The 27,361-nt window shown below is 41.9% G+C and overlaps 3 protein-coding genes across 4 annotated transcripts in view; 2 read left to right on the top strand and 1 right to left on the bottom strand.

Moving 5' to 3' along the window:
• Window positions 1-1,913, top strand: part of NEK5 (NIMA related kinase 5) — a 59,610-nt gene extending 57,697 nt beyond the window's left edge. Inside the window, exon 22 of the mRNA XM_032314184.1 lies at window positions 315-1,913. Coding sequence (XP_032170075.1) covers window positions 315-582 — 268 coding nt within the window. The 3' untranslated portion in view covers window positions 583-1,913. The remainder of the gene's footprint in view (window positions 1-314) is intronic.
• A 3,039-nt stretch (window positions 1,914-4,952) lies between these two features.
• Window positions 4,953-19,914, bottom strand: ALG11 (ALG11 alpha-1,2-mannosyltransferase). Its single transcript, XM_032314189.1, has 4 exons — window positions 19,806-19,914; window positions 13,290-13,520; window positions 9,090-10,021; window positions 4,953-6,365 (listed from the first exon to the last, which is right to left on the bottom strand). The coding sequence occupies exons 1-4, from the start codon at window positions 19,847-19,849 to the stop codon at window positions 6,094-6,096; spliced, it is 1,479 nt and encodes a 492-aa protein (XP_032170080.1). The 5' UTR covers window positions 19,850-19,914; the 3' UTR covers window positions 4,953-6,093.
• Window positions 19,915-20,076: 162 nt separating this feature from the next.
• The window catches only part of ATP7B (ATPase copper transporting beta), a 79,763-nt gene continuing 72,478 nt past the window's right edge, over window positions 20,077-27,361 (top strand). Inside the window, exons 1-2 of one of the 2 annotated variants that reach the window (XM_032314179.1) lie at window positions 20,077-20,455; window positions 20,772-20,875. The gene's annotated coding sequence lies outside the window, so the exon portion shown is untranslated. Of the gene's footprint in view, window positions 20,456-20,771; window positions 20,876-27,361 lie in introns of those variants that run through there. The other variant, XM_032314183.1, reaches the window with a different exon arrangement.

Raw genomic sequence — 27,361 nt, 5'->3', positions numbered from 1 at the left:
ACACTATATGGCAGCTGTTTTGTTCTTTTTTTTTCTTCTCTCTTCCTCTCCTTTTAAGAGTAGATGGGTATTAACAAATATAATAAAGGTTGTTGAACACAAGTCCAAGTAAACAGAATACTGATTATCCCAATATTGGCTTTTTTTTAGTCCGTCTGGAAAGCCAGACTGATATAATAAATAATTCATTACCTGGGTGAAAATGCAACTATTAAATTGCTACAGTGGGGGTGGGAAGTGAGATGGGAAACACTTTCATATGTATTTTTCATTGTTTTGATATCATAAAGTTGATTTTTACCTCTTATTTTCAGAAATTTTGAAGAATCTGAAGATGAGTTGAGAAATGAAGTAGTAGAATCTCTGGAAAAGCCTGCTCCTTCCAAAGAGGAAGAAAAAAGAGAAGAGACTCCTGGTTTCTCTAAGGGTGCTGAAAAATTAGGAGGAGAGAAGATAAGCACCCAGAAATATACAGAATTAAATGAAGATTTAGAGAATATTTCTACTCGAGCTGATGACAAAGTATGCATTGCAGGTGAAAACCAAGAAACATCAACAACCCATCAAAATATACAAGTGTGATTACTGCACTTTTTCTTAAGTGGTAAGTTAGTATCTATTAACTGTAGTATCTGGTTAGGTCCAAGTCATAAACATTCATTTTGTAAGAGTTTTCTAGCAATCCCAGGGATTTATTGTTTTTTTTCAATTGGGCTATATTAGTTAGCATACACTACATCACTAGTTTTTGATGTAGTAGTGTTCCATGATTCATTGTTTGCCTATAATACCCAATGCTCCATGCAATCCGTGCCCTTGATACCCATCACTAGGCTAGACCTTGAGACTGACCAATTTGAGTGTAGAAATTAATATTTTACTTTAAAATTTCTATCAGGAAATCTTTGGGACAATATATGTGGTAGGCAGACAGAATAATGTGTCTCTCTTCCTGCCACCTTCCCTCCCAGTACACCCAACAATGTGAATATATTGCTACATGGCAAAGAGGAATTAAAGTTGCAGGTAAAATTAAGGCTGCTAATCAGATGACCTTCAAATAGGGGAAGGCTTTTCTTTCACTATCCAGGTGGACCCAATGTAATCACAGGGCTAGAGGGAGGGAGGCAGACGAGAGAACAGGAAGATGTCAGCACGAGAGGGGCTCAGCCTGGTGCTGCTAGCTTTAAAGATGGAGGAAGGGGCCAGAGGCCAAGGAATCCAAGCAGGTTCCAGAAGCTGGGAAAGGCCAGGCAATAGACTTTCCCCGGAAGTCTGCAGAAGGAACACAGTCCTGCTGACATCTTGAATTTAGCTTAAGAAATCCACTTTAGACTGCTGCCCTGCAGAACTGTAAGATAATAAATGCATGTTGTTTTAACTAAGTTTGATAATTTGTTAAGACAAGGAAAGAAAACCAATACAATGTACAAAGTAATTCACTTAGAATAATGAATGTAGCATTTTAGAAAACTGTGATACTGAAATTTCTTAACTTTTATTGAACACTTTTTTGAAGCAGGTGTTGACTCTTAAGGGAGTAGGTTAACTGAGCCGAGAAGATGAAGGCATGTCATGTTAATTATGCACCAAGTAATCATTTTACTATGTTTTATTGAATTAATTTCTAATAGCTTCAAATGTATAGATTATAAATTACTTAAGGGGAGGGACTCTACCTGGTCGTTGTATCTTATGCTGGTCTTTTTACATATGGGGCTTAGCAGAGTGCCACATTCTAACAATCCCAGTATTGAACATGTGCCTGGGGCTTAATAGACATTTGTTGATTTATTGTGTTGTTCCTATGAAGGACAGAGATGTTACATTTCTAAGTGGTAGAATTCTGCCTAAAATATATGCTCTGTAATAAAAATACAACTAAAATTGCACATTGACCCATTGCTGAGCCAAGAAAACAAAGATGAGGAAGGGTTGGTCCGATTATTTCTAAGGTCTGCTTAGTGTTTACATTTGATATAACTTTATTAAATGTGGGGAAAGTATCAGAATTCCCCTAACTGTGGGATGAATTCTACATGATGTGTCTTTTATCCCTGTATTTTCCTGGTGATGTTGGAGGTACTGTTCTTTCAACTTGGTATTTTGGGTTATAATCTGCTCTTTTCTGGAGTGCTCAGTATGGTCACATCATGAAGCTCAGAATATTTAAAAATTTCTCACCACTGTGTTAATGTCAATCTTGGTAACTCATGACGTCGAGAGACTGGAGTATCATTAATTCTACAAGTCTTTTAGTGGTCAGTGTATACATGTTTAATTTACTTTCAGAACATTATATGGTTCAGACATACTAAATCTGTTGGTGTGCTAAACAAATACTAAGCAGTGCTTGAATGCATGGAAAATGAAACATGGTTCCTGAAAATCCCAAAGATCCAAAGACTCTTCAGTTATATGTGGGGCGGGGGGTGGGTGGGGAGAAATGAATGTTTAAGGTCAAATGAATGTTTAAGGTCAATATTTAAGAATAAGCCTATCGAGTCTGCTCCAATGACAAGATGCTTGCTGAATTTTCTAGCTAAAAGACGCCAAGCCTTATCATTCATTCAAAGATTTTGAGTTCTCTGCTATAAAGTAAGAAGTACTCATTGTGATAAGTATACATACATGCAAGGTTTTTCAACCTACTTCAGCCCCTAATTCTTCTTATCCATCTTACGTATACCATTACCTAAATCATGTTCTTGAGGCACAATCGATTACTTTATTCTTGATTTACGTTTAGCTCCATGTGTTAAGTTGAAACTATTGATCAGATTTGAATGTGTTTTTAGAATAAATTTAAGAATTTTTAAAAAATTTATTTGACAGAGAGACAGCCAGAGAGGTAACATAAGCAGAGGGAGTGGGAGATGGAGAAGCAGGCCTCCCATTGAGCAGGGCGCCTGATGTGGGGCTCGATCCCAGGACCCTCAGATCATGACCTGAGCTGAAGGCAGACGCTTAACGACTGAACTACCCAGGCGCCCCTAGAATAAATTTTATTAAAAATTATACATCTTGGTAACTATGTATCATAGCTATCAAACTGATCATTCTTTAAATGGTGTATCAACTCTTAACTTCCTTTCTAAGTACCTTGTAACATGTATAGTCCAAGTGAGCATAAAGCCCTCAACTATTAGAACTGATGCTTCTTTAAAGTCAATAATGGCCTCAGAGTTAGGGTGGGGACAGAGAAGAGAATCAGCTGAGGAACAGTGGGAGAGGGAAAATTACAAGCCTGTAATTTGATTTTAGTAATTTGCATAACTTCTTGTTGTGGGTAACTTTTTTTTGTACCCAAATCTATTGAAAGATTTAGCAGACACTCTATATTATATCATAGTCCTTAAGTCTAGGGTACATATACATAATAAAACACAAGTATTCTGAAACATTTAGAATTACCCTGACCACTCTCATAATTTTGTCTGTAAGACGACTTTGTAAAAAAACCCTGAAAATTATTAAAATAAAGTGTAGGAAGCTCTGCAGTGTTTTGTAGGTCTGAAATATTCGTTAAGAGAAAAATGTCTATTAAATCTGACAACCTATTTTTCTTGGGTACCGGAGGCAAGACAATTTTACCTTTAAGTTCTTTCTCTTTCTTTCCCTTTCCTTTCCTTTTTCTCTTCCCTCCTTCCCTCCCTCCCTTTCTTCCTTCCTGGCACATGGAGCTTAAGAAATACTAGTAGTAGGTAACAATTCAGCATTGGGAGAGTGCACCGGGGTGCATATGTACCATATGGAGGAAAGTATCCAAGATAATGAAAATTACTTTTTATAACAGATACAAACACATTTTGTATCTATTAAATCAAAATCCTATTAGACACAAAGAGATTACTATGCAAATAACATGTAACATGTATTTTATTATGTACAACCCAAATAAGAATGTGAATCCCCACTGCTCAGGGTTCGAAATATACCACGTTTGGACCACTCAAAAACCATGTTTTGTAGGAATGAACAGTCACTCAGAAGTTCTCCAGACAGACAGTAGCTGACACATTGTTTTCACACTTCATGGTTATCAGTCATTCTGGAAAAAAGACACATAATAACCACACTAGCAATAGGGAAAGTGAACAGATATGGGAAGTATGTTTCCAGTGACGGGTGTGACAAAAATAATTTTGAAGAAACAAGATTAAAAAATGCTCTATGGAATTTCAGAATCCTTTTTTCCTATATTGCATCCTTTCCTTCTGCTTAGTCCACTTCGATTTTTTAATCCTATGGTTTTCTGAGGGTAGAAAGGTAGACTGTTGGTACAGTGGCACAAATCTTACCCCAAGACTAGCTACAAGATAAGAAAATGAACTGGGCTGGAGTCAGAGCACCCACTTATAATCCTGATTTTGTCCTTAAACAGCTTCGTGAGACTGGAGTCTTAAGGTCTTTAAAGTGTTCTTGTCTGTAAAGCTGAAAATGAGAAACTGGATCTGAGGATTTGTAGGGTTCCTTCCAGCTCGTGTCCACCCGTTTTCTTCTTCTAAACTGAATCATCTCCACCCAAAGCTGTGTTGTGTCCCACCATCCTGGGACTCTGTTTTGCTGCTTTTCCAGCTGATGACAGAGGTGGCCCACAGACGAGTCAACAGTGTAACTGGGAGCAGATGATGAAGCTGGCGGCGTCCCTGACTGGATGAGGAGTTTCCCAGGCCCCTTACACACACACGTATCAGACTGTGCAAGAGGTCCATTCACTGAACTAGAAGGAGCTAATTATGTATGCAGAAAACACCAAGTGTTGTAGGTCTCTTGAGCCCTATCTGCATATCCACATACTTTTAATCACTGCTAGTGATCCAGCACAGTTGTCCTAGCTACCGACTTAGTAACCATGAGTCTCCCTTGAGTCTTCACGCATTAATAAGGAGGACTGATTACAAGAGACATCTACTATATATTGTTACTTTTAATGAAATTACTTTATAAAGGTACCTTTAAAAAAAAAAAAACTTAGTTCTGGTTTTCAAGGTCCTTTCACATATTTTCCAAATCAGAGTTACTGAGAGGTAGTGAGGACAGTTATTACCACCTACAGATTATAGGTGAAGAATTGGAATTTCAAAAAGATTTAAGAAGCAGCTTGAGTCTTAGGAGGGCCGATGTTTGTAAATGAAGATGCTGGGGCCGGGCCCAGGTATTCTAACCACTAGTCTGGAGTGCTTTTCTAAAAGCCACCAATCATCTCCCAAGGCACGATGCTGCCAACAGAGACCCAGGAGGACGGAGCCCGTTCGTCCATTGTCACTATGAGAAGAGCAACTTGGCACGATGTTCTCACTCCGACCTTCTGAACAGCTTCAAGCAGACTTGCAGCTCCTGAGATGTGGAACTGTGACGGGATACCAGGGTAGCCCTTTCCATCAGTACAAATGTACTGGGAGCACTAAACAAAAAGCTACTCTATGAACCCCAAGCTATGGAAAGACTTTGGGCCTCTGCCCCTGACAAACGCCTGCGGGCAGTTACTGTCTGTCTGTCTTTACGGCCGGAGGGCACTCACTGTCCCTCTGTCTTTTCGCTGTCTGCTTTTAGAACGGGATGATGCCTGCTTCAAATGTCTTTTCTCTTTAAGGAAAACCGTCAGATATATTCAAGAAGGTCATCCACAGTAGCATTGAGAATTTAAATATGCCAGAATTTTTCTGTGTTCCCAAGATGTCAGGACAGTTCTAAAGTACTGATCTAATCGTCAGTTCTCCATTTTCCTTTCCACATTTCCTATATTCTAAAGGGAAATTCTCTTTCCTGGGTTCTAAGGGACAGTGATTGGACAAACAGGATCTGAAAAATAGGGATTATACCAACATACAACTGTTCGTTTTTTCTTTCAGATCCACATTTTTCAGAATCTGGGACAGTATACTAATCTAAAATCTTTTCATTTAAACTATTTGGTAATTTTGCCTTTTTTTCATTTTCATTGAAATAAATATCCTGTCTCTCTATGTATTGCTGAGAGCACTGTTTAGGCTGACTTCATTACAATACAGAAACGTTCAGGAAAGTACTAACGTATGAAGGTATTTAGCCGTTTTATATAAAATATCTTTAATTTGTACAGATATGGCATTATTTAAGTAAGTTCTCCACAGACGACAGGAACGCCAGTTCAAACTCCTGATCAGAGAATCTGCTTACAGATGCCCGAGCATTGCTGCGGATTTGGAGTCTCTTTTCCTCAGACATGTTAAGAATATGAGCCATGGTCTCAGCGTAGCCTTCCTCGCTTTCGGCCAGAAATCCAGTTATCTCTCCCTGGTGAGGAACGACAATGTCAAGCTTCGGGCCTCCTGAATTGTGGGCAAGGATAATCGTGCCAGCTGCCATACACTCAACCACTCCTGAGAAACAAACAAAAACCATGTAGTCTTTTAACATTTGAGAGCTTTCATAACAAGGATGAGCAGAAGTCTCCACAGATTTTGAGACACTCATGAGAAATTTAAGTAAATGTCTGTTGCGTCTATAAATCTGCTCACTAAACTTCCATGGCACCAAATAATTCTGTTTTTTCGTTTTTAAGCCTCACAATAATGCTGCTTCGCTCTTCACTGAAACAGACAAGCAGGTGAAAGAACAGTCTATAAAAAATAGACACACTGCAGGTTATAAAACAAGGTAGAAGACTACAGAATGTTAGCAAGATGACAGATAATTAATGGTTACTGAAAGGTAAAAGGTGTAAAAAGATATCACAAGCGAAATTTCAGGAGTTCAAACAACAGCATTAGGAAGTTTCCCTCCTCTCTTTACTTCTTTTCTCCTTTGTTGGCAACTCTTCTTCTACCCACTTCTGAACCGTTCTTGTTTTCAGCATTTTGTACCAGGGCCTTCCTCTCACTGGGCACACTTTCCTTAGGCAATTCTACCCTCATCCATGGACCTTCTGGAATGAGCCGGTCAGTGATGCCAACTCCTCAGTCTGTGTTCCCAGGTCAGGTCCCTCACTTGCGCTGCAGACTTGTGTAGACAAGCATCCAATGGACACACACACACTCCCGTGTCCCATGGATCATTCTAAGTCTACATATGAGAAACCTGGCTCGTCAACTGCCTCTCCTCTTGGAGCCATCTCTAGGGGAAAGCCATCCACCATTCACACAGCTGTCTAAACTCAAAGCCCTAGGAGGGCCTCTCTGATTCTTCTTTCTCCTACGTTTAACAAATCCAGTTCGTCACCAAGTCCTGTTCAGTCATGCTTCAGAATCTCCCTCGAGTGAGTCTGCCTACCACCTTTAGAAGCAGCACCTCAACGAGGCTACCCAACACATCCTCCTGCCTCCCTCGTCCGGCTCTCCCTGCTCCTCACCAGTACCCCCGCCATGGCAACCGTAGTGAACTTGAGGGAACAGAAAGCTTTAAAACCCAACACTTAGAATCAGTCTCTCTTTTCCCACTGGCTTCATGTGGCCACGTGATCTGGCCCCAGCTCCCCTCTCCACGGGCGTGCCGTTCCTCCTGCAGGTTCTGGCCAGAAATCTTAGCACCTTGAGTGTGCCCGCTAATTCTTCTTTTGTCACATGGGTCACAACGCCACTCCCTCTGCTGAACATTCTCTCTCCTGCAAGGCTAACTTCAAATTACTGTTCAGGCCCCAGTTTCCATGGCACATTATTTTCTTGGGCAATTGTTCTCTGACCTCACACATCTGTGTCAGGTGTTTCTCTTGGGTGCTTTCATGTCGCCCTGCCCCTGCCCTGGGCACAGCTCTTAGGACCCTGTCCAGCAAAGTGCTACTCAACTGATCGTTAGCACACACAGAACTGCAAGTACTTGAACACCAGCTCCTGCCTCCCATACCCCTCAGCACAGTTAATGGTCACTACGTCTCTGTGCAAGGAGGCGCAGAAGTCAGACTCTGCGCAGAAGGGCCGAATCAAAAAGTTCTGGCTGTATGTCTGGGTTTCGTCGGGTGCTACCAACCAAGGAGAGACCAGAGTATAAGATAAACTGTGGCCTTAGTATAGGAAACTTCACTTTTATGTTCTTCCCTTTCCCTTGTAACACCTGGCAGTGTGAGGCACAAAGCAGCCTCTTGAGAAATACATCTTGAACCACATTAGACACAAACCAGTACTTGATTTTATATCAAAATGTATGCCTAATGGGAAGTCAGGGGTAGAGAGAGCAATTTGTGCTGGAAAAAACAAGGGAGGCTAAATTAAAGGCCAAGGAGATTAAAGTCTGACACTTATAATGGGATTTGGCAGAAAGAGGAGAGGCCATTCCAGTAATGAGTAGGAAATCAGTAGAAGAACCAACAGAATCACTGTGAGGAGCCCAGTGGGCTCAGGTTTTGGTGCCCAACAAATCACCTGAGGAGCTTTACCAAAATACATCTACCTGGGCCTCACCCAGAGATCCGGATCTGGCCCTTCAGGGAAATGAGGTCAGGAACCTATCCCAGTCTGCAGATGGGGCTAGGTGGGGCAGAGAAACTGTGGCAGGTACGAGCAGGGGCTGTCTGAATGAGGATCCAAGCTCTACCTCTTACTGCGATCAGACAAGGGCAGGTTCAAAACCTCTCTGTGCCCGAGTTTCTTTATTTGTAAGATGGGAATAAGAACTTATATGAAGCAGGGTTTTAGAGTGGATTAAGTCAAATAATAATTGCAAAGATCTCAGCAGCGACCTTCATGCACTAAGCTGTCAATAAACATCAGCTATTATTAGTGACTACCTCCTGTCATGTCCTGCAGGGTCGCAAATGAATAAAGCTGACATGGTAGACTGGGAGAAGAGCATTAAAACTGGATAAGAGGGACACCTGGGTGGCTCAGTTGGTTAAGCAGCTGCCTTCGGCTCAGGTCATGATCCCAGCGTCCTGGGATCGAGTCCCACATCGGGCTCCTTGCTCAGCAGGGAGCCTGCTTCTTCCTCTGCCTCTGCCTGCCATTCTGTCTGCCTGTGCTCGCTCTCTCTCCCTCTCTCTCTCTGATAAATAAATAAAATTAAAAAAAAAACTGGGTAAGAACTGTTATCCTTCCACAGTGTTATCATTTTATCAAGAGAACCTAGAATATACATCTCATGGCACCAAATGAGTCACTTAAAGGAAGACTCACCAATCCCAAAATGCTCGTTCCACATGGTGTGCAGACCAATTGTTGCTTCAGACAAGTAATTCTTCAATTCATCAAATGGAATGTTTATTTTAAATTCCACATCTTCTTGAATTCCTAGCTCCTCAGCAAGCCTTCTCAGTTGGTTTACCCTCAGTTCATCATCTTCATTTCGACAACCCCCAATGAGGACAAGTTTAAGGGAAGGCAGTGACTCAGCCACCTTCTTATTCAGCAATTTAGCAAAGGCTTTGATCTGCAAAGGATGGTTCTTTTCAGGCCGGAACTGGCCAATGGAAACCAGTAAATGTCCTGGGGTTTTCTTTTTGTCCAGTAAGGGAATGTCCAGAAACGTCTGTACGTCACAAGGCGGATAAACAATGTTAGTGCAATTCCCAACCTTCCATAGGGAGAGAATGTGGTTTAGTGTCCAAGAAGAATTGACCATCACGACATCACTGCAAGAACCAACAAGTCCATAAATAAAAGCAAATAAATAATAATAGATGAGCTTTACTTTGCTAAGAAAAGGATTCCTGGTAATGAAAGCTGCATTATTAAATCCAACATTTTGTTTCTTCACTACGGAGAGCATGTCAGTGCTGATCGTGGGATAATGAACATAGCTTCCAATGCGACAACCGCCTAAATACTTAAACAGAGGAAGTGTGAACGCGTATCCCATCGAATCAATGTAGACGTCAGGAACACACTGCATTAGAGCTTCCCAGCCAAGAAGAATGGACCCTAGACTTTGGCCCAGCAGTGTGAAGTGAGGATAGAGTGAATCTTCCACAAGATAGCGTTTCCTTAAGAAAACAAACTTCACTGGGTGAGTGAGTCTGATGTTAAATCTTCGGAAAGCACCTTCTAGTATCTGTTGACCACTGACGTTAACATCACCAGTATAAACAACATAAACTGCTTCAGGATGCCTAAAATAGAATGTAATAGTTAAGGTTTTCATTAGCAAAAAGTTGTAGATAATTATTTTCTCACAATCGTAGATTGGAAAAAATGTCTTCCACTTATTTTTCATTCATTATACTTGGTCTACTGATGCTCCTCTTTGAGTCTTCTGCTGCCCTGCTAGTGAAATGTTAGTCCTCCAAATGAGACCTCTAGTTCTTTGCTATTTACTCTTCTAAGAGTTTTGCACAGGGGCACCTGGGTGGCTCACTGGGTTAAAGCCTCTGCCTTTGGCTCAGGTCATGATCTCGGGGTCCTGGGATTGAGCCCCACATCGGGCTCTCTGCTCGGCGGGGAGCCTGCTTCCCCCTCTCTCTCTGCCTGCCTCTCTGCCCACTTGTGATCTCGGTCTGTCAAATTGAAAAAAAAAAAAAAGAGTTTTGCATAAAGCAGACATCAACAAAAATTGCTGATTCTGTTTTTAAGAAATATTCAGAAACTTAATTTTGACAACTCTCTCAATATAAAATGGTAACAAAATACTAATAATAATCACAAACAAGAATTAAAACTTACTAAATGTATCTTTAGATAGGACCGTAGGTACTAAAGCATTACTCAGTGTTTTCATCTGAGAGATGCAATAAGATTCTAAAAGCTAGATCTGGTGCCTGCCATCAAAATTAGATCTGATAGAATTATAAAATATGTAAAACTACACTCTTCTGACTATTTATGCTTTTGGCATTTGTTCTGATTGTGTTTCTACTTATTCTTTGAGTCATCAAACATTTATTTAGTATCTAGTCTGAGCTACTAGATTCAGTTTAGATTCAGTTCTGGGGATTCAGTTTAGAGTCTTTACCCTCAAGGAGCTAAGTCCAGTGAGGGAAAGAGATACAAACCGAAAACTACACAACTCTGTGGAATGTGCTGATAGAGATAGCCACAGGGTGTTGTGCAGGCCTAAAGGACAAGCACCTAAAAGCACCTCCCAGCAGCCAGAATCATCCTTATAAAATGTAAAAGGGATTATCATCTGATGAGGTGGCCACAAATTCTTTGAGACTTATCGAGGGGTGGGATCTATGTCCCCTCCCCTGGAATCATAGCAGGCTCTGTGACTCCTTTTACCATCACACTATGTCAAAGGTGACATTTTGGCAGTTTCTAGACCCAGGCTCTGAGAGAATGGCAACTCCTACCTTGCTCTAGAGAAGTCAGCTGCCATGTAAGGAGTCTGGCTGCCATATTCTGTGCAAACCCAAGGCTGTCATGTGGAGAGGCTGTGGGGCGACAGAGATGCCTGACCCGTGCCCCCCACCCTCAGCCGGTGTAGCTGTTGCAATTGTCCCAGCCCAGGAAGCAGACACATTAATAGAGGCCTTCAGGTGACTCGGCCCCAGCTGCCACCTAGCCGCAGCCGCTTGGCATGAGGGATTCCCAACAGGACCCATCGGCATGAGGGATTCCCAACAGGACCCATCGGTCCCCACACTATTAGAAACAATGATACATTGTTTTAGCCATTACATTTTGGGGTGGATATGCAACAACAGATACACAGAAAGTCATCTCTCTGTTTGAAATCCTCACTGGGTTTTCCAGAGCACTTAGAATAAAATCTAAACTCCTTACCCTATTCACTTAAGCCCTGTGTAACGTGGGCCCTGCCTCCACTCTCACATGCCCACAGGGTCAGCCAAACTGGGTTCCTTTCTGTGAACAAGCCAAGCTCCTTCTGGGTCCCAGGGGACTTGCAGGAGCTGTTCCCTCTGCTTTGAATTCTCTTTTCTCATCTTCACTGTCTCTTCTGAGGCAGACAGTACGGTCTGTGGTTTATAATATGGACTCTGGTAACTCCATTTCCTCGTCAGTCAAATGAGAGTAACAGGAAAAACCTCGTAAGGTTCTTGTGAGAATTTAGTAAGCTAACACCTGTAAAGCACTTCAAACAATGCTTGGCATAGAGTAAATGCTCAGTAAATGTTGGCTGCTTCTGTCATTTAGACTTCAGGTATTACCTCCTTGGAGATTTTCCCTAATTACTCAGTCTAAAATATGGACTCACAAATTATCCTGTTTGTATTTCTCACATAGCATTTCTCACCATTTGATATTTTTCTACTTTGCTTATTATCTTCTCTCTCTCTCTCAGCTAAAATCTAGGGTCCATGTCTGGTAGAGCTATCACAAAACTTTATTGATGCCCTCAAAAGCTAGATAATCCAGTTAGACAAGTTAATGCGGAGTTATGTGAAGCAAAAAACCAGAGGGATTAGAGTAGGAGCAGGGAAGGCCTCAAGGAGATGGACAGTAAGCTGAGATTAAAGAAAATGTTTTGAACCTAGGCAGTTATGGAATATGGCAGAGGAAATACAGGGGTGGTGGCTGGAAGCCAGGATGAGCTGAGAATATAGAAATGTAGAGTGGAGGGAATTCCGGGTGAAGGCTCTGGATCTGGATGAAGGGTGAGTGCCAGGAAGTAGTGTAACCATGGAGGAATAATAGTTTTCCTCCTATGATACATCCAACAGTGGAACTTGGACTTTACTGCTTGCTCCTCCTCTACAAGGGGATCGTAAACATTTTGGGGGTGAGGATGGGAGTGCAGGTAGGGAGAACGAAGCCTAAAACTTTAAATGACCCGTTTGAACAGCATACTCTTTCTAGCATGGTAACTTAAGACTATCTAACTGGTAAGACCTCAATATCAGAATCAAATAGATGCGTTCATACAGATGATTTCCTCTGTGCCACTACTACTAAAAGTATTCAGTTTAAAGCACTCCTTATGAATTGGTATATTTGTTTATTATTCAAGTTCTTCTCTACATATTCTTCCAAGGTGACAGTTATCCCCACTAAATTTTACAATCAAAGGGCAGGTATTTTCCCTTTCTTTCTTTCAAAAAGATTTTATTTATTTGAGAGAGAACAAGTGAGAGAGAGCATGAGAGTGGGAAGGGTCAGAGGGAGAAGCAGACTCCCTGCTGAGCAGGGAGCCCAAAGTGGGACTCGATCCCAGGACTCCAGGATCATGACCTGAGCCGAAGGCAGTTGCTTAACCTACTGAGCCACCCAGGTGCCTCCCTTTCTATTTCTTTATCATATCAACTAAAATTCCACAGGATCTTGTAAGGTGGGTTGGCATATAACAGAAGTATTTCCTTACTGAAGAACAGTTAATTCCTGGCTATAAATAAGGTACTAGAGAAAGGTAAATATCTGGGTAATGATTTTTTAAAAAATAGTAATAATAAAGTAAATTAGCTAAGAAAGATGCATACCTACTTTTTCTGCAGGGCCCTTAAGGCACACCACAAAACTCTTTCTCCTCCTCCGCCAGCATTGCAGTAAGGATGAAAAAATGCAACTACCATCTGCTTTTTCCCATTTTTGCCAGTTGATACTAATGCTTTCTTTCTCTGTAGCAGCAGTCTGATTCCCCAGAGGATAATAAACAGACATACGCATAAAGTTCCACAGACTGCCAGCCCAGGGAGGAATAATGAATAAAAAAATCTGAAACAAAAAGGAAAATGTAAAAATCAAAACAATGCCTAGTCAAAAGAAACTACAAATTAAAGTCTACTTTTATACATCCGCTTTCTATATTAATAATGAAGACAAAATTTTTATAGCTGGAGGTCTGCTAACAAAATACTCAATTTTTAATATTCTAACACATATAAAATGTCCAATATCAAAAGGCAAATCCTTCTTTTTTTTTTTAAAGATTTTATTTATTTATTTGACAGACAGAGATCACAAGTAGGCAGAGAGGCAGGCAGAGAGAGAGAGGAGGAAGCAGGCTCCCCGCTGAGCAGAGAGCCCGATGCGGGACTCGATCCCAAGACCCTGAGATCATGACCTGAGCCGAAGGCAGCGGCTTAACCCACTGAGCCATCCAGGCGCCCAAAAGGCAAATCCTTCTTAATTCCAATCGCCCCAGAATGCTAGCAATTCAACATAACTTTTCTTTTTAATTGACAGTGAAAATCAATGATGAGCCACCTTTCTCCTAACAGTGTATGTGTTAAAGGATTAAAAACAAATTTAATTACTAACCTAAACAAGACATGTAGGAATGGCATCTGACCCTCAGAATTATGGCACAGAACCCAAGCAATAGGTCTTTGAATGATCAATAATGAACTTTTAATTAGTTAAAAGTTTGATGATATAGTAAATCATTTTCATTCTCTCACTGCACCTCAAATAGAACAATTTCTGGGGCAAAAAGAACTTAGATACTTCCATTTCTATTACAAGTTCTGCATCTGATCTGTTTCTATGATCCTAAATTCACTGCCGCCTTTCATGTGCCTCTAAATGAATTGCCAAAAATGCACCAACAATCTACTTCACGCACATTAGTGAACTCACTCCCACACTGCTAAAAGGCTCTCTTACTGCCAGGCTGACTACAGCTCTGCAAACACAAGGAAGACCCAGGCTTGCTCACCACTGGATGCCAATGCCTAGCATAAGACCTGGCACAAAGAAGGCATCCACTAAATATTTGATGACTGAATACAGAATCTTATTACCTCCTCAGATATCTCTTAGATTGTGCTAAAATAATTTTTCAAAGTATGTTTTTCTGTTAGGGGTTGAGCAATGTATCCTGCCTACGCTTTGGAAGGAGAAGGAGCTTGTAAGGCATAAAAATACCAAAATACTAAAACTCAAATACTGAAATTCAAGACAAGGGGAAACAGAGTTAAAGTATTTGGTGGGGAGGGGTGACAGGTGGGGGACAAAGATATGGAAGGTCTAAGTTTGTGCATAGTAGTGAACAGCAGATTGGGCTCTGAAAGGCTTAATGACCTAAGCATATGTGGGGATATTTTGTATAGTTACAAAGTTTTCATTGTCCGTAAGTAGAAAACACATAAATTCTTCAGAGAAATAAATATCTTATTCATATTTAGTTTGGAAACAATTTCTCATGTGTAATTTCTTATTGTGAGTTAAGTTTATACCTGAAGAGGTATTTGATTTATTAAAGTGATTTGGTCTCCAGATAACTTAATAACTGAAGATCATTCAGCTTTTGTTTCTATCAGGATTTCCCTTGGCACTACTGACATTTGGACTACATAGTTCTTTGTTGCTGAGGCTATCCTATGCATGAAAGGATGTTTGGCTCTGTTCCTGGCCTCAACCCACTGGAGCCCATAGTTCTGTACCAGTTATAGTCCTAAGAATTATCTCCAGATATTGCTAAACATCACCCCTTGTTGAGAATTGCTCATTTACATTGATTGTATCTACCAATATTAAGCATATGAAAAATGAACCTGAGGAATTAAAAACATGAATTATCCTAAAAAGTGAAATGACAAATCTATTATATGTTAATATATAATTCATTTTTACTAAAAACAAAAACAAAACCCCTGTATTTTCCAAACCAAAAAAAATACATAAATTCAGTACGAAGACTAACACTATTTTGTATTTTTTGCAAGATTCTTTACTGTCTGGCTTAAAAGAAGACAGTGGCTTTTCACATCTGCTTCTACATTCAATCTTAGTGCTATGTTGTTTTACATGAAGTATATATATGAAGGCAATCCAGGCTCACTCAGAAATGTAGTAGGAAAAGGGAGTATGTTTAAATAGTCTTTTCAGATACAGTATTTTTCTGTGGTATTATACCAAATTAGACAAGTGGCAATTTCTTAATGGCCAGGTACAACATGGAATATGAAACCCAGTCAATGATCTTTTCATACTGTTATACTGAAATCTATTGGCCTATCTTGTACTTTGAATGGATCTTTTACTTATACATGATTTTATAACATTAAGACTTGATTATTTGGAAACTATTGGTTCACGACTCATGGTGACTTCCCAAATGTGGGCACATTTCATCGAACAATATTCCCAAATCACATTTGTTAATATCACTACCCATCTTATCAAGGAAATCTTTTAATTACTGGAAAGTGGTCAAGCTCTGAATGGCAGAGAAAAATTTTCCGAAGTTCTAATTTTCTTTTTTTAAAAAGATTTTTATTTATTTATTTATTTATTTATTTGACAGAGATCACAAGTAGGCAGAGAGGCAGAAGGGGGGGCAGGAGGGAAGCAGGCTTCCTGCTGAGCAGAGAGCCCAATGCGGGGGCTTGATCCCAGGACCCCAAGATCATGACCTGAGCCCAAGGCAAAGGCTTAACCCACTGAGCCACCCAGGTGCCCCATGAAAGTTCCGATTTTCACTTGAAAGTTTAAACTTTACTATTAGCGACAAATTCTGTCACTTGTTTTCTTTGAAGTGAGAGGATCACTTCATTCATTTCCAAATACCCAAGTCAGAAAAACCATAGTTTATCTGTTGGTAATTCTTTCAAGTAAAAACTATGTTCCATAAAAAAAAAAAAAAGTATCTAATTCAGCTTGCAACTTAGCAATCATACAAGAGCTTTTCCTTGAGATAACCATCATACTTCAGTATGGAGGCATTATATAGTATATTAAGAAGATATGTATTCAAGTCAAGGGTTAATATTTAACAAAATTAATAATTTTTACTATTTCATCAAGCACATTCTTAGTAAAACTGGCTTTAGCAGGTGCATGGTATTAAAAAACACAAGACTGTAAGAACACTTTGATGTCATTGCCCAATTTGTGCTAAGCCATAGTTTCATTCACCATTACTTTTGCACTACTGGTGCAAATGTAAAGATAATAAAAAAGCAAATGTTATCTTAAATTATTATAAACACAGTTTTGACCTTGAAGAACTATTAAAAGGGTCTTGGGGACCTACTAGAGTCTATGACCATACTTTGAGAACCATGGCCTTAAAGGATGAACAGAGTTTGAGAGAAGTGGTAAGATTTGTCATTTATTTAACATTTGGAATACATGAGTTCATGTATTAAAGCAGTATTATAAAGCTTTCCCAGAACAAGCCAAAAGCCCATTTAATTTAAAATGTGGCTGACCTATAGAGTACAAAGATTTTTTTTTTTTTAAAAGATTTTATTTATTTACTTGACAGAGAGAAATCACAAGTAGACGGAGAGGCAGGCAGAGAGAGAGAGAGGGAAGCAGGCTCCCCGCTGAGCAGAGAGCCCGATACGGGACTCGATCCCAGGACCCTGAGATCATGACCCGAGCCAAAGGCAGCGGCTTAACCCACTGAGCCACCCAGGCGCCCGAGTACAAAGATTTTTATGGCATTTCCTTCTAATGAATTAAGTGGGCAAGATTCATGGGATATATTTTCAGATTGAATGATTTAACTTAAAATCAGAAAAAAAAAAATCATGTTAATGACTAAAGTTGAGCCAGTCCTTTACTGAGTCAGTAAGTTTCAAAGACACAGAGTATAAATACATTTATTAAACGTCCTATAGTACTTGCACAATAAAACTACCCACTTTTGGGGTGCCTGGGTGGCTCAGTGGGTTAAGCATCTGCCTTCGGCTCAGGTCATGATCTCAGGGTCCTGGGATCACCCGGCGTTGGGCTCTCTGCTCAGCAGGGAGCCTGTTTCCCCTCGAACTCTCTGCCAAATAAATAAACAAAATCTTAAAAAAAAATAAAACTACCCACTTTAGGGTCACCTAGGTGGCTCAGCTGGTTAAGCGCCAGGCTCAGGTTATGATCTCAGGGTCCTAGGATCCAGCCTTTGTCCAGCTTCAAGCTCAGCAGGGAGTCTGCTTAAGAAATCTCTCTCCTGGGGCACCTGGGTGGCTCAGTGGGTTAAGCCTCTGTCTTCGGCTCAGGTCATTATCTTGGGGTCCTGGGATCGAGTCCCGCATCAGGTTCTCTGCTCAGCGGGGAGCCTGCTTCCCTCTCTCTCTCTCTGCCTCCCTCTCTGCATACTTGTGATCTCTACCTGTCAAATAAATAAATAAATAAAATCTTAAAAAAAAAAAAAGAAAACTCTCTCCTCCTCTCCCTCTGCCCCTCCCTCATCTCTAAAATAAATCAATCTTTAGAAAAAACTACCCATTTTAGAATTTGTTTAAATATAACTAAAAATATGTGCCATTAAATAATGTTTACCATAGAAACACAAAGCTTTAAAAAAGATAACTGTAATCAACAGTGAGTCACTCATTCAACAAACATTTCTTTAGCCATTATAATGTGCAAAGACTGAGTTAGGGATATTTCAAATAGCAGGGAAGAATATGAAGCCTCTGAAAATAGAATTTCCTATTCAAAATGTTTTAAATAATCATTATAGAATTTGGAGTAAGGGGGGGCACCTGGGTGGCTCAGTGGGTTAGGCCTCTGCCTTCAGCTCAGGTGGTGATCTCAGGGTTCTGGGATCCGGCCCCACATCCGGCTCTCTGCTCAGCGGGGAGCCTGCTTCTTCATCTCTATCTGCCTGCCTGTCTGCCTACTTGTGATCTCTGTCTGTCAAATAAATGGATACAATTTAAAAAAAAAAAGAATTTGGAGTAAGGGGACAATAATGAAGAAACAATACCTGAATGTTGGAGAGAATATGTATCCACTGCTATTCAGGATGCTATGTGTTAAGTACAAATTTTCAACCTGAATAGGCAGGTGTTGAAAGAACTGTATAGATGGAATATACCAGGTTTTTTTTTTTTTTTTTTAATAAACATAGGGCAAGACACATAAAATACAGTAGTATTTCAATAACTAATATAGGGGAAAAGTCTGTTTTTGGTTTTTTGTTTTTCACCAAAATATTAATAACCGCCTCTGGATGGTAGCTTGCCTGGCGAATTTTCTCTTTTGCTCATCTGTTTCCTAACTTTTCTACAAGAAGCAATGTATTACCTACGTGATAAAATTTTACATAACTATTCTTACATCAACCAGAAATAAAGATCAATGGATAATCATGAAGCAAAGGATTCACCATAAACTTTGTATTTGTGAAAATAAAAAGAACCCTCACTAAAATGGAGTCAGGAGGCCAGAGGGGCAACGCAAAAGGAGCTCTATCACTCAAATGTCAATTTCCCGAAGAACTGTCAGTCATAGCCTCCAACATAAAAATCCTAAAGGGAAGGAACTGTCAATTATAGAGCCCCAAAGAAGAATTCTAAACAAGAAGAAATCATCACCAATAGGCCTCCACAGGGAATGATGTACATCGCATCTCCTACAAGAATACTGCTGCACCTCGGCCAGAGAAATCCTCACCACTCTGGCTTTTCTAAAGGACTCTCTCCTTCAACCCCACCCCCAACTTCCTCTTTCTCTAAAAAGCAATGGTCCTCTCCTTTCTCGGACTTGCCTATCGTTTTGCCATAGTTTGTGCATCCAGAAATGCAACTCTCCGCTATTCCCGGAAAACAAAAAACAAAACAAAACCATTCTTGCTGGTAGGATAGCTGTTTTATTTTTAAGGTTAACATACTTAAGTGACATATGTTAACAGGGACAGTTCTGGTGACTGAGAGCGGGGAAACTACGATGTGAGAAGGAAGAGCCAATTTATTCTTTACTAAAAGGAGAGAAACGATAGTTTGGAAAATGATTCGTGGCTCAATCATAAAACTGAGGACTGAATATGAATAATTAATGAAAGAATAATTGGAGAAAGAAAAAACAAAGGGAACCTCGATCCCTCACTGGAATGGGTAGGCAAAGAAAACGCGGTGAACTAAGTCTTTAACCCAGTCAACTCCAGTCTAATTAGAAGACTCCAAAGCGAGAGGAAGAGCGTCCACTATCCTTGAGGAAATTGCCTAGATTCGTGACACGAAGACCCCCTTCCCTGCAAATTTCAGTTGCATTGGGCAGACAAATATTACCGTGAAACAAAACGCCTGCAGACCCACACCACCTGCTCCTCACCTCAACAACTCGCACAGGCACCAAACCCCTTCGGTAGTCGCCATCTTTCCTCGACCCCCGAACTCAGGAAGCGCTTTCCTGTTCCTCTTCTCTATTGGGTCCTAAGGAAAAGGGCGGTGTTTTCTCCGCCCTCACGGCGTCCATTGTGCGTTCCAATTGGCTGTTAGTAGTGGAGTCCCATGGCCTTCCAGCCAATACAATCTTCCGGGGGAGGAGCCAAATTTTCAGCGTGGCGCACAAGGATCCCGCCCCCCCAACGGGTGGGGCCACAGTGGGAGTTGGGCTGGGGGGGCGTGGCCTGTGATGAACTGGCAGCGCACCCGCCCTCCGCCCCCTCCCCCATTGTAAGCCCCCTCCCAGAGCCCGCCGGCAGTTGAGACCAATGGGAAGCCCTTGCGCATCTCGGATCGATTTTCCAGGTGCGGAGTTCACTCCCGCGGCTGCTGCAGCGTTTGGGATCAGCGGAGCTCCGGAGCAAGGCGCGGAGCTGACCCGAGCCCGGCTCCCGCCACGCCGCACCTTCCCCGGCGGCGACTGGCGAGCCCTGGGATCTGCATCTGCGGTCCGGCTCTGCGCTGCTCGCCCGCCCTCCTGTCCTTCGCGGCACACGCCGGAGGCCGAAGACCCAGTCCGCAGTGCACCGGCCCGAGGTAGCGGAGACCTGGGAGGGAGGACTAGCAACCGCCGGGGGCACCGGCCGGGCCGCCTCCGGGTGTGAGTGAGGGTCTGAGGCCCACCCTTCGCTCTTGCGCTCATTCCCGCCCTGCCCCCCAAGGGCCAGGGCGCGGTGGCGCGCAACTTTGAACCAGTCCGTAGGGCCAGCGCTGCTGACCTCTTGGTCTGAATGCAGGGGCGGGTCCCCAGACCCATCCCCGGGTGAGAGAACCGAGCCGCGGAGATGCCACCCATAGCCGGCTCCTCTGCTCGCCGAGTTTTAACGCGCCCCGCTTCTCCTCCACTAACCAGGTGACCTGCGGGCTCTGGCCCGATCACCGAAGAAATTGGCTCCCCCGAAGGAGGTTGCTTGAACAAGGAAAGACATTACACCCAGAGAAGAGGCCAGTCGGAAAGTAAGTTTCTTTCCCCGGGTGCTGTGTGCTCACACCTATCTGGAGGACTTTCCACGCCCACCTGACGGCCTTTCTGGGCCACCCTGCGTGCGCGCGAAAGACAGGGCGCCAGAATCCCAGCCCCAGGGGAGTCGGGGATCGTAGCAAGAGCACCCTCGGAAACCGCATGACATTAAGGGGTTTGCAGGAGCAATTTAAAACCCAGCACTTTTCCACTCATCTTTGTTAAGGGATCTGAAGCTGGAGATGTAAAGTGAGCGTCGAGTTGCTGTATAAGAGCTCTTAATTGCCTAGAACGATTAAATTAATTACCTAGAGAAGTTACTCGGAGTGCGTGGATCTCTTTATGATGTATTCAGGTCCTGCAACTTTTTTTTTTTTTTTTTTTTTTTTTTTTTTTTTTTTGGTGAGTAGGCTCTATTCCCCCTGTGGAGCTCAACAGGGGGACTAAACTCAGGACCCTGAGATCAAGACCTGCCTGAGCTGAGATCAAGAGTGGTGCTTAACCCACTGAACTGCCCATGCGCCCCCTGCAACTTTTCTTTTTTAAAGAACTAATGCGGTGACTTAAACGTGCAAACAGTTCAGAATTATTGAGCATGAAAAGCAGATCTACTCTCTAGTCCTTTTCTGTTCGTTTACATATGTCTTCATTTGTTCAGCAAACATTTATTGAAAACTTACTGTGTTTCAACATGGTGTTGAAGAGCTGAAAATACTGTGGTTTAAAAAAATGTGTGTATCTAGAGAAATCTTTAGGTTTTGTATGTGGGTGGTTTTAAAATTTTTGTTTTGTTTCACTTAAATGAGACCACATAGTGTAATTCTCCAACGTTCCCCCCCACCCCCTTTCAAGAGAACTGTGTTTAGAGATTGCTTCGGGTTAGTACATAAGCATCTGTCTTGTTTGGTTTAACCTCTGTACAATATGGCTGCATACCATGTGCATACCATAGTATGTTTATCTTTTCCCTGTGGGTGATCCTTCTGGATGCTTCTAATTTTTCTTCCCCTCACAAGCCATGCTGTAATGGACATCCTTGTACATGATTTGTAGTGCTGACACTTGGATATTTCTCAGGATAGACATGTAGTGAAATGCTGGTCTGCAGATTCCCAAGTTAACATTATTGTGTGCCCTTTTGTAGTGAAATCTGTCTTGGGCTCTGGTGGTATAGCAATGAAAGGTAAGTGGATAAATGGATAGTTATAGAGAGGCTGGCTAATCGATGATTCTTAGTGTGATGACTCTGCATTTAATGGAGATGTGAAGAACACATGAGGGCGGGGTGTCTCAGACGGGGAGACACTTGCAGCACCCCCACATCTCTACCCATCAGAAAAATCCTTATCGTTCCTGATCAAGCTCAAGATGCTTTCTCCTGGAAACTTTGGTAACTGCTTCTCCCATTGTTGACCTCACCCTCTTCTGGATTCCTCAGATAATAGTATTAGCCACGTTATTGAGCTTACCACTGCTAGATGCTGTGTTAAGCACTTTATATCCCCCTGTGTGCATAAAACCCTTTGATATAGGTCTTATTTTCCTCTTACCACCATTTATTTAACCTTTTTTCCTTTTTTTTTTTTTTTTTTTGTATTATGTGCCTGGTATTCTGGACACTGGGGATCAGGGTAAGACTAAGACCCTGCCCTCAAAGAACTTATGCCCTAGAGGTAGATGCAGAAATTTAAAAGGGTAAACAAAGAGGCGCCCTGGTGGCACAGTTGGTTAAGCATCTGACTCTTGGTTTCAGCTCAGGTGTGGTCTCCAGGTCATGCAATCCAGCCCCATATTGGTTCTATGCTCAGCCCAGAGTTGGCTTGAGATTCTCTCCTCTCCTTCTGCCCCTCCTGCTCCTGCTCTATCTCTAAAACAAATAAATAAATCTTAAGAAAAAAGGGTATACAAATAATGTGATTTTTGGTACTAATAAGCATTGTGAATAATGGAGGGTTATGGGCATTTTGAATAACATGGGAGGGGAGATCCTATCTTAGGTGTCAGGAAATTCTCTGAGATGATTGTATGAGTAGATACCTGAATGGTTCAGATTTGGGAGAAGACTTGTAGGTTGAGTAACCAGAAGGCGTCAAGGTCCTAAGTCAGGCATAACCTGAATATTAAAGAAACAGTAAGAGAAAGCCAGAGTGGCTGAAGCAGAGAGGAGAGAAAGTATACAATACAAGGTCAGGGTTCATCTTTACAGATGGGGAAGCTGAGGCAGAGAGAAGTTAGGAAGGTTGCCCAAGGTACTATAGGTAGTAAGAGGCAAATCCGGCATTGAGTCCTAGGCAGGCCTTTTTTACTTTCTCAGGTTGGTATTTTCTTTCAGACTTCCATGACACCTGGTATACTGTTTGGTATGATTGTTTAAACTTATTTGAATATAGTGGTTTTGTTTGTTTGTTTTTTGCAACTCTGCATCTTGAAAGTAGGGACCAGGTTTGTTTTTTTTTTTTTTTTTAAAGATTTTTTTTTTTTAATTATTTATTTATTTGACAGAGAGAGATCACAAGTAGGCATAGAGGCAGGCAGAGAGAGAGAGAGGAGGAAGCAGGCTCCCTGCTGAGCAGAGAGCCCGACGCGGGACTCGATCCCAGGACCCTGAGATCATGACCTGAGCCGAAGGCAGCGGTTTAACCCACTGAGCCACCCAGGCGCCCCTGTATTTTTTTTTTAATATTTTATTTATTTATTTTGAGAGTGTGTGTAAGCACTTGCATAGCAGGCAGAGGGGCAGGGGAGAGGGAGAGAGAATCTAAAGCAGACTCCATGCAGAGCAAGGAACCCAACTTGGGGCTTGATCTCACAACCCTGAAATCACCACCTGAGCTGAATGAAACCAAGAGTCAGATGCTTAACCAGCTGAGCCACCCAGGAGCCCCAGGTTTGTACCTTAAAAAATATTCTCCGTAATAATAGGTGCACCACAGGCATTCTTGAATGAATGGTTTATAGCAAGATTCTTCCCTACCCTCCCTGCTCTCCCCCTTCCCTGCCATTGTTTTCTCTTCAGAAACCTGTCTGGGGAAGCAGTGCCGCTGGAGGGGAGGTGGTGGTCTGTGGAGCTGGGTCATTCCACCTGACCAATATGGAGCAGCTTCTGTTTCTGAGCCAAAGCAGAACCGCGGTGTGAGAGTGGCACAGAGATGAATAGAGGCCCACCCACATGCTCTTGGAGCTGACAGTCACAGTTGTCTACACAGCACAGCATTCAAAGGCAAGAATGTAAGGGCTAAAAAAGAACTTCAAGAAGACATGGTGCATGAGTGAGGTGTTGAAGGAGAAATGCTCTGTGTTAGCTGGGCACACGGAAGAGTGAAGGGAGGGATGTCCCAGGTAGGGACCAGCATGTGCGAAGGTCCAGAGGATAGGAATGGAAAGATGGGTTTGTTCTGAGTGGTTGGGCAGGGCTGGAAAGGTGATGGGGGGAGGCCTTGTTGTTCAGATCTTTGGACTTTGTCCCACAGACTGGGGAGTTTGTGGAACCTGGGCAAACAGTGTGAGGTGCTCCTCCAAAGAAGGGTCAGTGGGGAAGTGAGCTGCTGGAGACTTGCGTAGAGGCCTTTGCTGGGGTCAGCCCACCCAGTCGCAAGGTGACTGAAATACTACAGAGCTGGGAGTCCCATTCTCTGTGGAGTTGTTGTGTCAGGAGAGAAGGGTTTTCTAGACTTCTCAGTGTCAGAGTGTCAGTGTGTCAGGCAGTCCTACCAGCAACACAGAGTGTAGCTGGTACACGAGTAACTGGGGATAAACTGGGGACATGCGGGGCTGGGGGTGATGGAAGGTGTGGGCAGCAAAAGAATTGGATTTTAAATGCTTCTTTATCTGACATTTATCTTCATGGCAAGGATGGAGATGGCCCAGGGCCATAAAGACTGGTCACTGATGCCACTGATGGGTAGCAGGAAAGTGTCCATATTCCAGTGGGTGCGATGTTATTTTTATCTATAGGATTAGAATCATTACCAGGTGAAATTCTCAAATGTCTGACTTTTTTTTTTAAAAAACTAAGTTAAAGGAGAAAAATCTGAGCAGATCAAAGGTCATGAGATAAAGTCAAGGGCAAAGCAGAGTGACTTTTTATTGTGATGTGACTGACATGGTAAATATGATTTAAAAACAGTAATTGTGAAATCTGTGGATTGAGAATGCATCAGTTGTGTTGAAACCTCAGTCCCTACAGAAACTCAAAAGTTCTCTGCACCAGGCATTAGAAACACTCAGAATTCTTTTAAAAAATTACTATTATAAAAGTAATTTAATTCTAAAAGGGAGATTTGGAAAACAAAGCCCCAAAGGGGAAAATTGACTATTACTCTTATCACTCTTAGGATGACTGTCAGCGTATTTATAAATTTCCTTCATTATTTGCTTTTACTACATTAGGTTATTAATTTTTAGAAATAAAAAAAGTCCATTCTTACAACTGACAGAGAACCAGTGTTAACATTTTGGTGAATTATAGTCCAGTCAGTCTCTGATGGATTTTTTTTTTTTTCTAAACTCCATGGTGTGTGTGTGTTTTAACAGCCTTAAAAGCTGCCCATCAGCGAGTCTGTCATTATTATCAGCAATCTGTGGCCTCTCCCTATCCTGACAGACCGAATGGTTTAGTCAGTAGCATCTCCATGCCACCCCGCCCCCACCCGGGGGTCCTCTCCCTGCTGCCCCAGGGCAGTGCTGTACCCAGGCCTGCCTTCTCTGCTCCTGCACCGGAGTGGTAGAAGCTAGCACAGTTAGCCAACCGCGTGGTTGTTGCTGCTAGCTCTTTCTTGTTTCTAATCTCAGCTGTGCCCGCAAATGCTTTTCACCTGTTCTCTGGCAACTTTTTTTTTTTTTTTTTTAAGATTTTATTTATTTGACAGAGAGATCACAAGCAGGCAGAGAGGCAGACAGAGAGAGAGGGAGAAGCAGGCTCCCCACTGAGCAGAGAGCCCGATGTGGGGCTCGATCCCAGGACCCGGAGATCATGACCTGAGCCACAGGCAGTGGCTTAACCCACTGAGCCACCCGGGCGCCCCCTCTGGCAACCTGTTGTGACTCAGTCAGCTTTGTGCTCCATCTCTGCCTTCCTTATTCTCAACAAATGACCTCGGTTCTTACTTTGAGAAAACTGCCACCACTGTATCAGATTTTGTTCCACTTTCTGCCTACCTCCTTGAACCTTCTTCCAAAATTTTATTTAACTCTACAACCTATTCTCACTTCCTCATCTAGTCTCAGGGGGCTTGCTTTCTTTTCAAGGTCATCTTTGTTATGAGTATCCTTGACCTCTTCCCTTTCTTCTCTATGTGTTTTGGAGCCCATACTGATCATCACTTCATCTCTTCTCTCCCCTCCAGTCTTTTCCTCCGCAAATTTCTCCCTTTTGGGAGAAAATTATTGATTCATGCCATTTGCCTCCATTTAAAAATCTCTCCCTTTACTTGGTGTCTCCCATTAGCTCTTATATTATTTCTCCCCTCCCCTTCTTCTGAAAGAATCGTTTTGCATTTGTATCTTTTCACTCTCCCATTTAAGATTTTTCTTTTATTATTCTATCAGTTTATTAAGCATAAAAGAAATGTGTGCAGCCAAATATATAGCTAAAAAACATCACAATAAACAAAAAACCAGGGCATCTAGGTGGCTCAGTGGGTTAAGCTGCTGCCTTCGGCTCAGGTCATGATCTCAGGGTCCTGGGATCGAGTCCCGCGTTGGGCTCTCTGCTCAGCAGGGAGCCTGCTTCCTCCTCTCTCTCTCTCTCTGTCAAATAAAATCTTTAAAAAAAAATAAAAAATATAAACAAAAAACCAGTTTTTTGTTTATTGTAACCCGGCTTTTTGTTTTTGTAAAGTTTTATCACATGTATATGAATGCCGGAACAATATATTATTTACTTTTGCTTGTTTCTGAGCTTTATAAAAAATCTTCCATAGTATTTTTAGTCTTCTGGGACTAACTTTTCTCACTAGGCATTACATTAGGGAAGTTATTTATTTAAGTTAAATAAAAGTTTTTCATTTTTAATTCAGTATAATTAAGACACAGTGTTATGTCAGTTTCCGGAATTCTCTACATTCCTCAGTGCTCATCGTGAGGAGGGTGCTCTTAATCCCCTTCAACTGTTTCACCTACCTCCATCCGCCTCCCTTATGGCAACCATTAATTTATTCTCTGTATTTAAGAGTCTGTTTTTTGGTCTCTTTTGTTCTTTGTTTTATTTCTTAAATTCCACATATGATTGAAATCATAGGGTGTTTGTCTTTCTCTGGCTGCCTTATTTCGCCTAGTGGTATACCCTCTAGATCCATCCATGTTGTTGCAAATGGCAAGATTTCATCATTTTATGGCTGATACTCCATTTTTTGTATCTACACACTTACACACCACATCTTTAATCTGTTCATCTATGGATGGACTCTTGGTTTGCTCCTGTATCTTGGCTCTTGTAAATGGTGCTACAGTAAACATAGGGGTGCATATCTGTTTTCAAATTA

This window comes from Mustela erminea, chromosome 15, assembly GCF_009829155.1.
Source record: "Mustela erminea isolate mMusErm1 chromosome 15, mMusErm1.Pri, whole genome shotgun sequence".
Classification (NCBI taxonomy): domain Eukaryota; kingdom Metazoa; phylum Chordata; class Mammalia; order Carnivora; family Mustelidae; genus Mustela; species Mustela erminea.
Note: the sequence above shows the minus strand (reverse complement) of the source record. Positions and strands in the feature narration are given on the sequence as shown.

Bases quoted from the DNA above. Each gene is read 5' to 3' on its own strand.
- ALG11 (XM_032314189.1), bottom strand. From the start codon at position 19,849: ATGGCGACTACCGAAGGGGTTTGGTGCCTGTGCGAGTTGTTGAG. The intron at 13,521-19,805 runs GTGAGGAGCAGG...TTTTTGTTTCAG, and splicing joins TGCCTGTGCGAGTTGTTGAG to ATTTTTTTATTCATTATTCC. The intron at 6,366-9,089 runs GTGAGTCTTCCT...TTTGTTTCTCAG, and splicing joins GAACGAGCATTTTGGGATTG to GAGTGGTTGAGTGTATGGCA.